The sequence below is a fragment of the Oenanthe melanoleuca genome, chromosome 3 (assembly GCF_029582105.1).
Source record: "Oenanthe melanoleuca isolate GR-GAL-2019-014 chromosome 3, OMel1.0, whole genome shotgun sequence".
Classification (NCBI taxonomy): domain Eukaryota; kingdom Metazoa; phylum Chordata; class Aves; order Passeriformes; family Muscicapidae; genus Oenanthe; species Oenanthe melanoleuca.
The window spans coordinates 98,409,481-98,424,008 of NC_079336.1; the positions used below are offsets into that span (position 1 = coordinate 98,409,481).

General features: G+C 49.9%; 1 protein-coding gene across 2 annotated transcripts; it reads right to left on the minus strand.

Moving 5' to 3' along the window:
- Positions 1-1,252: 1,252 nt before the first annotated feature.
- On the minus strand, positions 1,253-13,765 carry BUB1 (BUB1 mitotic checkpoint serine/threonine kinase). Of its 2 annotated transcripts, none has more exons than XM_056488643.1 (25): positions 13,684-13,765; positions 13,429-13,488; positions 13,187-13,331; positions 12,768-12,964; positions 12,296-12,336; positions 11,942-12,036; positions 11,594-11,640; positions 11,301-11,491; positions 10,986-11,131; positions 10,295-10,626; positions 9,650-9,702; positions 9,034-9,174; positions 8,271-8,366; positions 7,869-7,959; positions 7,453-7,525; positions 6,772-6,952; positions 6,363-6,441; positions 5,759-5,982; positions 5,319-5,459; positions 4,628-4,743; positions 3,960-4,121; positions 3,703-3,860; positions 3,449-3,626; positions 3,197-3,303; positions 1,253-3,031 (listed from the first exon to the last, which is right to left on the minus strand). In XM_056488643.1, the coding sequence occupies exons 1-25, from the start codon at positions 13,698-13,700 to the stop codon at positions 2,836-2,838; spliced, it is 3,267 nt and encodes a 1,088-aa protein (XP_056344618.1). In that variant the 5' UTR covers positions 13,701-13,765; the 3' UTR covers positions 1,253-2,835. The 2 variants fall into 2 exon arrangements, with proteins under 2 accessions (XP_056344618.1, XP_056344617.1); XM_056488642.1 differs by having other exon boundaries at positions 10,983-11,131; positions 13,684-13,764.
- Between the last annotated feature and the right edge of the window lie 763 nt (positions 13,766-14,528).

Genomic DNA, 14,528 nt, shown 5'->3' on the forward strand with positions numbered 1-14,528 from the left:
CAGAGCAAAGAGGACACCCTGGAGGCACCGGGGCTGTCGGGACATGGGACCAGCAGATGTTGAGTCTGTTTTCTCCTCCTGGCTCCTCCTGGTTTCCGCGTGGGCGGCTCATGAGACACAGAGGGGACAGAGAGCAGCCTGGCCTTCCACCATCCAACCTTGAGCCCTCCTGCCCTGGGGTTTTTGGAGAGCCAGGACAGGCACTGAGTGCATTTTCCCCCCGTGAATCACAGCTCCAACCTCCTGGAAGAAATTCGTTTCGACGTTATCCTCCTTCCTCTTGTCGTGAGCCATCGCGGAGGAATTTGCACCGAAGCCAGTCCCAAAGGTCCTTCATTTTTGGCACTGTGGGCACAGAGTGAGAGAGGGGGAGCTGAAACCTGCCCTTCAACACTGCCTCAGGCCCTGCAGCATCCATCCCCAGCTCCTTGGGAATGCCTCATCCCACCGGCATCCACGTGCAGGGAGCTTCTCGTGTCCCACATGGAAATGAGGAGGGAGGAAGGAGAGGGATGGAGGATGGTGGGGGTCTCCCACCCAGCCTTCCCTCTGTGCCATCACACAATCCCAGACATCCCAGATCAGGGAATTGTCCCTGCCACTGGGAAGGAGGCAGGAGGGAACAGACTCCTCTCAGTGCCATGAAAACCCCCAGGGAAAACCTCCCCCAGCCCAGCAGGTGCTCAGCAAACCCACTCTGACCTGAACAAAGCACCAACGGAAAAAGATGACACCTTGCTCTCCTTCTCCTCCAGCCGTGGTGATAAATGTTACTTCACTCGTGCTGCCAGATAAAATCAGGTTTGAGCCTCGAGCACGAGGCTGTGTCTGAGCCAGGCTTGGAGCCTGACCTTTACAGTGCTCCCAGTTTCAAACACCAGCCCCAAATCAAACCCTGTGGCACCAGCGTGGGGGTGCTTGAGCAGCAAAGGTTGGATGGAGATAAGAACAGGTGGATTTTGTTAAACAAATGCATATTTTAGTCAAAGAAACCCCCAAACCCTCTCAGGGAGATGTCACTGCTCTCCACACACGCAGTGACAGTGATGTGGTGATGAATCAAGTGACAAGAATGGTCCCAGTGTGACCTGAGTGATCCCTGGGATGGGCAGGGGGTGGCACTTGGGTTTCCTGCTGCCACCAGTGAATTTGGGACCTGCTACTGCATATTTCAACTTATTAATTGTTCCTAATGAGGCAAGTGACAGCGCTGTAGGTGCCCCAAGGAGGGGGAGCAGGACTGCAGCTTTACCCTTGCTAATGCCTTCAGAGCCCTAATTAATAAATCTGGCCAGGAATTGCAGGGAGATGGCAGCAGAAAGGGCTGGGTGGTGATGGGCCACCAGCAGCAAGGGATGGAGGAGCTGAGGGAGAGCCCCAGACCCAGGGGGGGCCTGGCTTGCTGGCAGAGGGTGAAAAATGAGTAAACCTGGGTTTTCTGCAGAAGAAAAGGCAGAGGCACCCACCCACACGCCAGGAAATCTCTCCTCTCCGTGTGGGTGGTGGGGGCCCCAAGATGAGTTATCTCTAAAGGGCGACTCTGGGGATACCTCGAGATCTTCAGCTGGTGGAGCCAGCGAGGAAATATCACCCTGGGGCTTCATCCTGCCTTTTGTCACAGCTTGCTTTAAATCAACAACAGCAGAGCCTCCTCATCACCCCACTGCTCCATTATTACCCCTCTCATGGGGTGGTTTTAACCCTTCTCCTTTCCCATGGAAGGATGGTGGGATGGGGCAGGAGGCTGTTTAATGTAAAGTAACAGCATTTACTAAGGGCAAAGCTGCAGCTACAATCTCCATTGTGCTCAAAACACTCCAAAAAGTGTTCCTCCACACATCCCTCTGCATTATATGAGGAACTAAAAATACATAATTTACAATATAGATTTAAAAACTTAAGCCTGGCAGATATTTTTGGCCTGGCCAGAGAACAGCTGGCTTTGGCTCAGCTTGTAAAAAAAATGCAACTAAAGGGAGAAAGGGAACAAAAAAAGCCCCCCCAGCAGGCAATGTTTATATTTCCACCAGCTCTGAGGTTGCTCCAGCTGATCTCCCTCCTGGTGCAACTGGCTCCAGCTGCTCCAGATCAAAGCCCAAGGCTTCTCCCCATGCCAGGGGAAGCAGGCTGCTTCCAAGGGAAATCCCAGAGGTTGTGCCACCACCAGGGCAGGGAGAGGAGCCCCAGCTGCAGGCAGAACAGCAAACCTGAGGAGAACCAACACATCCCAGCTCTTCCTGGCCATCCCAGGCTGTGTCAGGCTCACTGTGGTTCTTCAGCTGAACAGTTTCAGCAGAGGAAAAACACCTCTGAAACAGAAGCAGGAGGGAGAGTAGGAAAGGCTGTTGTCTCCCTCCTGTGGGGAGATACAAAAATCAAATTAATACCCTCTCCTCCCTTGGAGGGTTGTGTTGCTGAAATATTCCTTTCAAAGGAACACTTTTTTCCCAAAATTCTGCCATTACAGGCAAACAAGCTGTGGGTTTCTCCTGAGCTCAAATAATGATGTGGGGGGAGGTCAGAACTGGAGGTGCCAAGGGTGGATTCAGTCCTTACTTAATCCAGCTTAAATCTGACCTGCAAGCCTCCATTTCCTCCATCCTAGAAATTCCTAAGGACAGGTAGAGCAGGAAGAGCCCAATTCAAGCACACCCACTGCCTCCCAAACCAATTAACAACTCAACTTAGCCTATTATTCCCCTCAAAAAGCACAGAATGATGAAGTCAACCCCGAACCCATTTATTATTTAAAACTGAGTTATTACAAAAAAAAAAAAAAAAAAAAAGGAAGATCCCACATCCAGAGAAGCCCTTGGGAACTGTGCAAACTCAGCTCTATTTCCGTGAGCGTTTGTGCTCGATGAGCAGCACGACGAGTCTGTTCCGGAGGAACCTGATTTCCTTCAGGTAGGAGCTGCAGAACAAATCCCTGAGCTTCTGGCGCAGGGCTCCCAGGGAAGGCAGCTGCTGGCAGCTGGGAATGTTCAGCAAGCTCTCAAAGAACTCCTTCCACAGCTCAGCGTTGGCAAGCCTGCAGAAAGGGACAAAAAAGCAGCAAATCCAGCTGGTAAATACTGACTTTTACTCTGCTCCCAGCTAGAAAAGCTGTGACAGAACCTGACCCCAGAGCAATGTGGTGCTGACTGGGTTTCCAGGAAATCTGGGCAAAGATGTGGGGGATATTTTGGACACCCACCTCCTGAAGGTTCCCTCAGGCTTCCAGACCCCGTTGTCGTCCTTGAGGCGCATGTAGGTCCCGAAGAGCATGCAGTACACGGTGGCTGCAATCCCAAAGTAGTCTGTCTGAACCAAAACCACACCAGCCTTGTGTCAAAAACACACCAGAGCACTGGAAATTACCTGAAAACACCCCGTGGAGGGGGAGAGGCTGCAAGGGTAGAGTCCAATGCCACCAGAACTGGTGTGCAGGTTCCAGGCTGTGCCTTACCTGGTAGTTCCAGGGCTTGTTTGTCAGCATTTCCACGCACTGGAATCCAGATGTTTCACACCTGGCAGTGAAGGCTGTTCCCTCAGGGAAGAGCTTCATGTCGATGCTCTGGCCCAGGTCAATGAGGGTCAGGCCGTGGCAGAGCCCATCGATGTCACACGTGTCGTTCTCCAGGAACCTTCAACCAGAAACAACCCCCTCAGCGTCCCCAAGCTCCCTCGTGGGGACGCCTGGTGACAACAGGAGACACTTGCCTTTCTCCCAGGATGAAGTTGTCAGGCTTGATGTCCCCGTGGATGATTTTGCAGCTGTGCAACTCCTCCACCATGTGCAGGATTTTGACGGCGAAGTAGATGACGAGGGCTTGGGGCATCACCTTCTCTGGGAGCTTCTTGTAAATGTTGATGGCATTCTGGAAGCCAGAGGCACACACAGGGCAGGGATTAAGGAACAGCACATCCCCAGGGGAGGTGAGCCAAGAGGAGGAAAGCTGCAGAGCAGGGGCACTCACGAGCAGAGTTCCATAGTTGTGGAGCTCTCCCACCAAAATGCTGCCGTTGGGGAAGAAGTGGGCGGAGTAGAAGTGGATGTAGAGGTGGCGCACGCTGGGGCTCAGCCTCTCCAGCAGCTGGGTTGCAATGTAGAACTCCCAAGGGTTGGCAGGTTTCTGGACCTGGCAGAAAGAAGGGCATTTTCCTGGGAAAAGCTGGAGTTCCTCTCAGGCTGGGTTTTGTTGTTGGTTTTGGCTCAGGAGGGAAGTGAAAAAGATCCAGTTCCATCTTCCATCCCCTGCCACAGGACACTTTCTACTATCCCAGGTTGCTCCAAGCCCTGCCCAGCCTTGGACACTCCCAGGGATCCAGGGGCCTCCCCACCCTCACAGTGATTGATTAACCTCAGTTGATAAACTCCATGATTAATCCTTTCAAATCAAGACTTCAATTCCACACACTCCTTGTGAATCCCTGATGCTCTAAAGAGAGCATATATCACCTTTCTGTCCTGAAAAAGTTTCACTTCAGGGGTTAGAGAAAGGCTTTAGGTTTCCCTGAAGGACTAAATGTTGGAGAGGAGGTTCACAAAAAGATGCCAGAGGCTGATGTGACATGGAAAGCCAAGGATGTGTGTGAAGCCACCCAGGGGAGGGTCAGACTCAAGAACTGCTCCAGCACCACTGACCTTGAATATCACTTTCTGATTATTCCGAGGGTTACTGGCATCCAGGATGGAAGCTTGGTAGACTTGGGCAAAAGCTCCTTCCCCAACCAAGCAGTCCACATGGAATGAGCTGGGACCTTTAAAAGATTAACATAAAATCCTGCTTGCCAACTCCACAGAGGAAAAACAGGAGAGGAAAAAAAAAAAAAAAAAAAAGAGCACCAGCCCATGAGAATTATTAAATCCTAGATCAAGTCTTTCCCTACAAATCTCTTCCTATCAGGAACAGGAGAGAGCAGGAGTGCTGGACGTGCCACACACTCGACCCCAGTGTTTCTATTTTTGCCTGACCCCCTGGAAGCAGTCAAATTCCAAAGGGCATGCCCTGAAAAGTAAACACTAATGTTTAAGTCCCACAGGGATGTTGCAATCCCTGTCCTACAGCTTTTGTTGACACGGGCCCGCTGCTGTTCCACACAAAGCTGGAGAGCTGTGGCCCAGTTTGCAGGGAAAACTGGGAAAAATGCCTTGTCCTAAAAGCTGATGCTACAAAAGACAAACAAAGCAACTCCAGGCCTCATTCCCAACCTGAGGCCGGGATAATCTGGAGATACACACACAAGGCAGCTGAATTCCCACACACTCCTGAGAAGTTTTCCTAGGAAAAGCCTCAAGAAATGCTTGGCAGTGATGAGTTTGAGGAAGCTCTTACCCAGTGAGAGTTCAGCCTTCAGCCTGATGAATGGAAGAGGAGATTTCCACTCAAAGTAGTTGGCACAGGTGTGCAGTGGTTTCGGAAGCTCCGACAAGAACTTGCTGATCAATTCCTTGTCCCAAGGGTTCTCAACAAGGACTTTGTGGAAAAAAATGGAAGTGTTTAAGCTCTGGGTGTCATTCCAAGGAGGTAACACAAGCTTGGGCATCACTAATTTAAAACCAAAAACCCCAGGAGGGATATGAGAAGAACTCCTTGGTTTGGACACTTTTGCTCCTTCCCAGAAACCTAGAGTTCCCCCAAGGGTTGGAGCCTCAGTGAGCCCAGAACCTGTCAGGACTGCAAGTATTCCATGGAAATGTGCAATCCAGATACAGCCCCCACTCATCCATCCCTCACAGGAATCACTTGGAATCCAGGCAGGGAATGCTGTGTACCTGCAGGTCTCCCAGTCCAGGCTGTCCTGTCCTGCCCAGCTCCACACAGCCTCTCCTGGGCAGTCCTGTCCACCCCAAGGGAGGAGGGATGTCCAGTTCTGCTTTGAGCTGTCTGCTCATGCAGGCATTGGGAAGCAGCTGCAGCAATTCCCTGGATTCCAGTTCCTTGTTTCAGGATGTTACCACGAAGCCCTCTCTTCTCTGGGACACGTTCAAGAACAGGGCTGTGGATTTAAACAAATTATTAATAATTAGTAATTATTTAATAGTCTTGTTGCCTTGGTGGTTTGGCAAAAACCATCAAATGCCACCAGGGCCAACATGGAGGTAAATAAAATGGAATTTTCTTAGGAAAATTAGAATTGGTCAAGTCACTTTACCCATTCCCTAATAATTCTCAAGTTCACCAAGAGAGGAAACCAGTGGATTTTTGGCCAGTTAATTTTTAATTTCAATGGGGCAAAATTTAAATCTTGGAAGGGTTTTTGGGGCATGGTCACCAAACCCAGGTCCATTTACCCCCAGAGTGCTGGGATGAGTGTTGGGCAGAGCCAGTGGTAAAAACAGTGGAAACCCTTGGGAAACTTGCATTGGAGCAGCATACCTTAAGTTTTTGGGCTTTGGCTGCCTGTGCAGTTCTTCAGAGAATTCCAAATCCATTTGGGGCAAATTTTCCTTACAGGCTGAACAAAGGGAGCAAGAATAAGAGCAGATCAATGTTTATTTCCCCAAAAGCAGGAATATTTGGAATATTCTCACCCAGCAGCTCTGAAAGCTGCTGCCACAAAAACCAGAACTCAACAAAGCCTTGTTTTAAATATCCAAATTAAAATAACAGCTGGATTTCTCCTGGGAGCAGCTTCCAAGTCTTAAAAGAGGCAGAGGAGCATAAAGGTGCTCCCAGGTGGGATCCAGCCAATGTTTGGATATTCCCAACCCCTTGGATTTGGGCAGAAATGGCACCATGAGGCACCAAATTCCACGTTTCCCACCCAAAATATTCCTTATTTTACCTCTGTGCTCCAAAGGGGGCTGGGAGGGAGCTGCCAGGTGATTGAAGGGTGTGGACATGAGCTGGGCAGCTCTGGCAAAATCCCTGGTGTTGTCAGGACTGGGAGCCAGGGCTTTGTTGCTGCAGGGGCCATTCCACACCGTGTAATCATCCCGCAGGAATTCCGTGCTCCCTGCTTCTTCCTAGGCAGGAGAAAGAAAAGAAATCCAGGCTTAAAATTAAACCAGCAGAATGATCCTGAGATATAAACAAAATTGCATGTTTTAGGCTAGGTCTGAATGTTGGTAATAGGCAAGGCCACAGCAAAATGCCAGACCACCAGAAATTGCTATGAGAGCCTGGAAAAGCCAATCCCATGGGATGGGATCTGTTCTGAGTTTTATCCATCTCCTTGGCTATGGAAACTCCAAGGTGGATGCTGGAATGTCTCTTCTTCCCCCAGACTGATGCCAACTCCACACATGTGAGAGGAGGAGTTTCCATCAATTCTCTGTCAGTCAGCAACTGAAAAAAGCTCATCCCATGTGCAGGAAATGGGAAAAGGCATCCAGCCTTCAGCTGGGCCTCATTCCCAGGAATATTGTGGGATTGGGATAGAGCAGAGGTGAATCCACCCACTCTGGTAACCCTCCTGAGTGCACAACCCACTCCCAGGGCTAATCCCTGCAGGATCACCACTCACTTCTGCTGCACAAGGCAAGGGATGCTCTCCAAAAGTTCTGGGCTCTTCTGGTTTGTTCCTCTGCTGTGGGATCCTGAAAAATGATCCAAAAAGTTTAGAGCAGCTTTCCCCCAGGAGCTTTCCCAGGCACAACAAAGTGCTTTGGTCACAACAAAGGTTGGTTTGTTTTCACTTGAACTTTTAATTTTATTTTAAGAGCCACTTTAGCAGCAAAAGCTGCAGCAGCTCAGTTATCCCCAAATCCTCCAGAGAGTGAAGCCTCCCAAGCACTGTCTAAACAGGGAAGTTGTGCAATTCCAGAGCAGCAACTCCTGCTTTTCTCAGGCAGCTGCCACAGCAGAATCCCATGGAATGGGATCCATTTTTCCCATGATTTTTAAGGAGCTGAGCTCAGCTGCTCCTTTTTCCCTCCTCACCTGCTATTTTCCTTCTCCTCCTCATCCTGAAAGATGGCAAATGCAGGAATGGCAGGGACAGCAATGTTAGTTTTCAAGCATCCACCAGGCTCTGAAAAGAAAAGATAACCCCTGTTATTTTCACCCAATAATAAAGATTATTTACACTGCCATGTTCTCCCCACTCTGCAGGGCTCCATCCAGCTGCACCTGCAGAATTCCCACTCCAATCACCTTTCCTACAACCTCTTGGAAAGAAGATTTTTCCAGCCCAACCCCAGATGTGAATCTCTCTCTGCTCACTCTGGTAAAGCCCCTGGGTTTCAGACTGGCACAAACTCTTCCACAGCAAGGACTGGTGGGAGGTATCAATGGGAAATAAAGGATGGAATTCCAAGGGCTGGGAAAATAAAGAGCACACACCACTTTTTCTGCAAAAGGCTTCAAATTGTTCCTCACTGTCCTCCATGGGGGATGGCTCAGGCAAGAAAGGTGTTTGGAACATATCCATGAGAACACCTAAGAAAGAAAGAAATAATGAAGGGATTAATAATAAAGAAACAACACTCCCAGAAAAAGAAATTTCCAGAGGTTCTTCCATTGTGGAATAGCCAAACCAAATGCAATTAACTCTGACAGCCTTTAATGCTAATTAATAATATTCTTACACAGGAGAGGCCAACTTGGCCAACACACCCTTGGGTCATGGCCCTTTTTATTCCCTATCCAAGGGAAGATTCCAAGTTTCCTAAGAGAGAAAATTCTCCTTTAATTTCTCAGATTTCTGCAAAACTTAGATGTTTGTAGGACTAATTAATGCCACAGGCTTTTGGGTTTATTTTTTAATTTTTATTCAGCTCAGCATCAAGCAGATAATTGTGGTTTATGTTTTCACCTCCCAAACAGGATTCCCTGAAAAAGCAGCTCAGACAACACTCCCAAAGAAGCCTGGCAGTGATTTATCCAGGAACTGATGGGATGTGGCTGCTGGGGTGTTGTTAAAACATCATTTTCTGGTCAGAGGTTTTGGGTCACACAGGCAACCCCAGCAGACAGTGAATAGTTTAATGTTATTCTCCTCTTTGAATGGTGCACATGCCCATCCCTGAGTGAAAAGGCTCCACTAACATTTCCAGGGAAGATCCCAGGGACTCCAGGGGAAGGAAAACTTTATTGCAGACCTTACCCAAAGCTTCCTTTGTGTGGACTGTGGGTGATGGCTGCACCTTGAAGGGCGTTGTCGTCCCCACTGCTCCTCCCAGAGAGGTGTTGGGGGTGGCTTGGGAAGCATTTCCACAGGCAAAGGAGGAATTCCCAACTCTGGAGGCTGGAAAACACAACAGTAAGATCATTCCTGAAGGAGCCTGGGATTGTTTACGAGCATTCCAGCAAAATGTTAGTGAGGGAAGTAAACAGAAGGAGCAGCAGCAACACAGAATTTGGGGAGAGATTTTGGCTTGTTCAGAGATTTGCGTGGCAGATTCCCAGGGGAGGCTGCCCTGGAGGGCAGGAGGGACCTGGGACAGCTTGGTGGCTTCCAAGGAGTGGATCTGCAGTTTCCAGGAATGCTCTGTCCTGACACAGAAGGTGAAGCAGGAAGCCAGCAAGGACAGGCAGCAATTCCCAACCATGCTCCAAAGGGAACAGCTCAGAACATGGGAACAGGGAATGGATCCATGTTCCATGGGAGGGATAAAGAGACTCTGCACAAAGGGATGGAGCTGCTGTCCACAATCAGTGACCAATTCCCAGCTGGGAGCAGCCACACCAATGGCATCAGTGTCCATGCAAAGGTTCCTTACCTTCCTTCACATTCACAGCAAGAGTTAATCCAGTGGATCCCTTGCTAGGGGACCTGCAGAAGAAAGAGCCACAACATTACCTTGGAATAAAAGCTATTTAAATCCCATTTCAAACCCTATTTCAATGAAGTGAGAGGTCCTTTAATAAAGATCACCCTGCAAAGTTTCTCCTACAGCTGCCAATAACCTGGGGGCAGCAGAGTCTTTTTAAAAAGGTTAAAATTCCTTAGAAGTGCTCCTTGGGCACAGTTTGCCTCCAGTGAATTCTAGAATATGAGTGAATAACTGTTCCCACCTTGGCCAAGCCCACTGAACCACCCTTGCTTTGCCAGCCTGAGTTTCTCCCTCTGCCCCCCTCATTTTGTGGCCAAGTCCCACAGCAAAAGTGCAGGGGAGAAATACCAGCACTTTTAATCTTTCTCTGGAGACCTTAGAGTGGCATCTGCAGATTCCTGGGGTTTATTCCAGGCATGCTGGGGCCAGCCATGCATTACACATCAAATTTCCTCACACTGCAATTAAACCACGGGGCAAAAGGAATTTAATGTGGCCGTGAGTTTAATAAACAGCAGTTTCAGGTCAGGTTTGTGTTTCCCAGAAGGGGAAGAAAGGCTTATTTTTAGCTGCAGAGGGGTTGACACTCACAGTTCTGCTGCACTCCGAGGCAGAGCTGGGTTGGGATGAGCCTGTTCCTGAGCTGGAGCAGCACTGAAGGGAGGGTGCAGCAAATTCTTCTGGAGCCCCCCAAGCCCTGGCTGAGCTCCAGCTGGGTCCTTCCCCCCTGGTGCTCCCCAGGGGGAGGCTGCTGGGGTGTGGTCACCGAGGGCCTTCGCTGGCTGCAGCCTGGGAGCGGGTGCTGCTGGTGCCTGGAGCTGCTCAGGCACCAGAGCTCGGCTCTGTGGCACATCCAGCCCTGGAGCAGGTGCCAGCCAGTTCTCTGGGGTGTGAGATGTGCTGGGCCTCACAGCTGGGGGCACCTTCAGGGATGAGAAGTGTTCTGTGACACACAGCTTCCCCCCAAAATGCAGCCATTCCCATTTTCTCTACCAGCTCCACGTCACCAGAAGGTAACAGAGCTTTTAGGTTTCCCACCAAGTACAGCCGTTCCCATTTTTCCTGTTAGTTCCACATGCCCAGAACCCAAGAAGGCTTCTAGCTGCATCTCAAACTAAACTGTGGAGAAGCAAAAACCTTTCAAGTCTGGGTGCTGTAAGTTGTACCAGGTGTCTGCACTGGTATTGCAGCCTCAACCTCCAGGCTGGGTTAACAACCAAGCTGGATTTTGTGGGATGAGCCCAGGCAGACTGTCCTGTCCCTCCCAGAACCCACTCACCACCCTCTGGCTTGGCTCAGCTGCTGCTTCCAGTCTTGTTTCCTCCAAGCTTCTGGAGAGCTGGGTGAGCTGGTCCAGCTTCTGCTGCAGGGCTTGCAGTTCCAGCACTGCTGACTCCTTCTTCCTCATGGAGTCTTTCTTCTCCTCCTCTAAGGATTAAAGAATGATATTAAATGAATGTATATGGTCTGGGTGCCATGCTGATGGCTCCTGTCTCCTCAGGAGAGACACCACTAATTGTGGCACTGGAAAGAGGAGCCCAGGGGATGAGCTTAACCAGGAACCAGCCACTTGGAGAGCTGGAAAAAAGGAGGATACCCAGTGCCTGCTGCCTCCTGAGGAGCTCATCCTTCCTGAAGTATCTGCTGGCCCTCAGCTCCTCGAAGGAGAGCTCAGAGCCCTGGCACAGGAGCAGGTTCTTGTCGTACATGGGGACCTGCTCCCAGCCCGCGGCGGCCGGCGGCGCCTTCGGGACAACCTCGGACTTGGAGATGTAGGTCACGTAATTCCTGGGAGAGAAGAGGGAAAAAAGGGCCAGGTTGGGGGGTTTATCCCAGCAGAGAGCTCCTTCCCCCCCAGTGGGGCTTGAAAAGCACCACCCAAACACTTACACTTCTTTTCCAGCAGCACAGCATTGAGAATCAGCAGCATCGAGAGCCTACAGCAGGGAAATAAAACACCAAAAAAATGAAATTAAATTTAATTCAAGCAGCACAGCTGGCACAAAATCCACTGCTAGTGTTATTCCTGTGATTCTGGGAATGTGTCAGGCCACTGAGTGGGGCCCAGTGCTTCCCAGATGAGACACTCCTATGGAGATGTGATGCTTGCAGCAGGAAAACAGCAGCAATAGCATCTCAAAAATCAGTTTTGAGACACGCCAGATACAGCCACTCTACCCTCATCCAGCCAGCCTAAACTCTACATGAAACATCTTTCCCAAATAATTCATCATTTACCTGATTTTTGCAGGGATTAGGATTTGAAACACTTTTTGGAGGAGCCAGTAGATTTGCAGCATTGGAGGTCTGAAGTGGTTTTACAACAGGAGCATCTGGGACAGAAAACATAATGTAACATTGAGTAAATTAATGAGTAAAAACTTGTTGTTCCTTTGTGAAATTTGATTAACTTGAAGCACTGGAAAATTAATAGCTTGGTTTGAGTGTACTTCCCTTAAACATTTTTTCATGCAAAGAAGGAAAATGAAGTGGTTTCTACAGGAAATGTTTTCTTTAGTGACAAAACTCATTCATTGAGATAAAAATTTAATTTAGTGGAGCTACACGTGAAAGAAGACTCTCCATCCTCACCTTGCAAAGGAGGATTCCGAGGATCATAACTCTGCAGGGAGCTAAAATGCAAAAAAACCCTCAGTTATTACCATGAAATCACCTGTCCCTCACCCTTCCCCTCTTGGACTTCCCTGTACAATCATGCCACAAAATGTAACACTGAAAAGCCTTCAAGAGGCAGCAGGAAAACAGAATTGGGTATTTGTTTAACGTTCTACATTAAATTTTCCTCTTGGTTTTTTGCACTTAGCTTCTCAGAATTAAATGCTTAACTCCCAGACTCAGCTCAAGGATATTTGCTTCACTCTGGGGTATTTTTTTTTTAATGCACATCCCAAAACACCCAATAAACATTCAACAGCAAAGAAACACTGTTAAGCTGAAACCTCCCTTTACCAAAAATAACCAATCACATGCTAGCCATGGTTAATTATGAGTAATTATGAGTAATTACGAGCACGGAGTAAATGAGAAGAGGCCCCAGAGTTACCAGTGGAGCTGCTGCAGGCTCTCCCGGGGCTGTGCCTGGCTGAGGAGCCCTTTCTGGAGCACAGCCCCTGCCCCCTGCACGTTTCCTTCCTTCAGCAGCAGCTGAGCCCAGGCCAGGTAGAAATCCGAGGTGGTGGCTCCGATCCCCTGCCCGTGCAGGTACTCAAAGTACTGGCAAGGGGAAGAGATGAACTCTGCCTGCACGACACGAAAGCACCAAGCCATCAGCACTTCCAAAAACAGTTTCTTAGTTATCATAACAGGAAAGCATCGTTTTCTAAGGATAAGAGAAGTTAAGCTTAAAAACCATAGTGTTGTTTTTTTCTGATCTCCCTGTCCCGCAGAGGATCAGAATTCCTGAGGCAGCCCCAGAATAACGATGTGAATAATCGGGATGATTTAATTCCCACAGGAACGCACCAGCTTGACGCAGTAGCTCACGAAGCGCGGGTCCTGGTGGTACCTCTGCTCGCCCACGAACACCTTCACCAGCTCCTCCAGCAGCCCGGGCCAGCGGCTCTGCTTCTCCTGGGCGGGCAGGCAGCGCTCTGCCCACTGCAGGTACCTGGAACCATTCCCGAGTCAGGGACGGGGAGAATCCCGGCAAGGGACCGGGCAACACCCACAGCGGGCACAGGGCACCGAGCCAGGGCCGCGCTCACCTGTCCCACGGCTCCAGAGGGTCGGGCCCTCGGTAGTTCCGGATCTGAGCCTCATAATTCCTGCAGGGACAGGGCCGGCATCGTGAGGGGTGGGAAGCGGGCGGAGGCGCTGCCGCCCCCACAGCGCCGCGCGGCCGCGGCACCCGCGCAGCTGCGGGGGCCGGGTACCCCCGATGCCTCTCCGGACCCCGTTATCCCGCTCCCCACCCCGTTATCCCGTTAATCCCGTTGTAATCCCGTTGTTATCCCACTCACCGCCCGGGCCCGTCCATGCCCGCCCGTCCCAACCGCTCCCGCCGATTCAAACTGGCCGCGCGCGGCCCCGCGCCGCCTCCCCATTGGCCAGCCCGCAGCCCGCCCCGCCTTCCCATTGGTGCGCGGCGCCGCCAATCACGCGGGAAACCCCGCCCCCTCCGCGGGTGCTGCTCCAGTGGCGGCCGCTGGGCGGCGCCCTGGGAACATCCCCAAGGAAAATGCGGGATAAAAGGAGGGATTGGGAAAGGAAACAGCGGCTCCCACTCCTCTCCCTGTGATAATTGATAAATGGTTCGTGTTAATCACAGAAGTTTTGGAGTTTGTATAAACCAGAATACTTAAAATAAGAAAAGAACATGGACCTAGATAAAGGGAAATACGTGATTAAACCCACTCTGTTTAAATCCCCCTGCTATGAATACGGTGTATACCAGTTTGTAAAAGAAGAATTAAAAAAGGGGTTTTCCACAGTCTGAAAGGTTTTTTTTCACAATCAGATTTCCTGCCTTTGTGTGATCAATCACAGACTATCTGCTAAAGATCAGACTTCCCACTTCTGTTTTTATCTACCAAGACCAGATGGGTACATGACCAATCGTCCCAAGAGCTGTCCCACGGAAGTTTGGAAGTTTCTTTGACCACCACTGCTTACCTTGCAGAATTACTACAACAAAACAATAACAATTATTGATTACTACAAGGAAAACCAGACTATAAAAAGGGAGCTGCAAACCAAGTTCAGTGGAAGCGTGGAGCAGGCAATGACCCCTCACGTTTTCTCCAGCGCTGCTTGCTCTGTCTATATAAAATAAACCAGTCGAAATTTTGCTGAATATCGCGGGTTT

Bases quoted from the DNA above. Each gene is read 5' to 3' on its own strand.
- BUB1 (XM_056488642.1), bottom strand. The intron at 8,367-9,033 runs GTAAGGTCTGCA...TTTCTTTCTTAG, and splicing joins CCACACAAAGGAAGCTTTGG to GTGTTCTCATGGATATGTTC. The intron at 6,442-6,771 runs GTAAAATAAGGA...CCCTTTGTTCAG, and splicing joins GCCCCCTTTGGAGCACAGAG to CCTGTAAGGAAAATTTGCCC.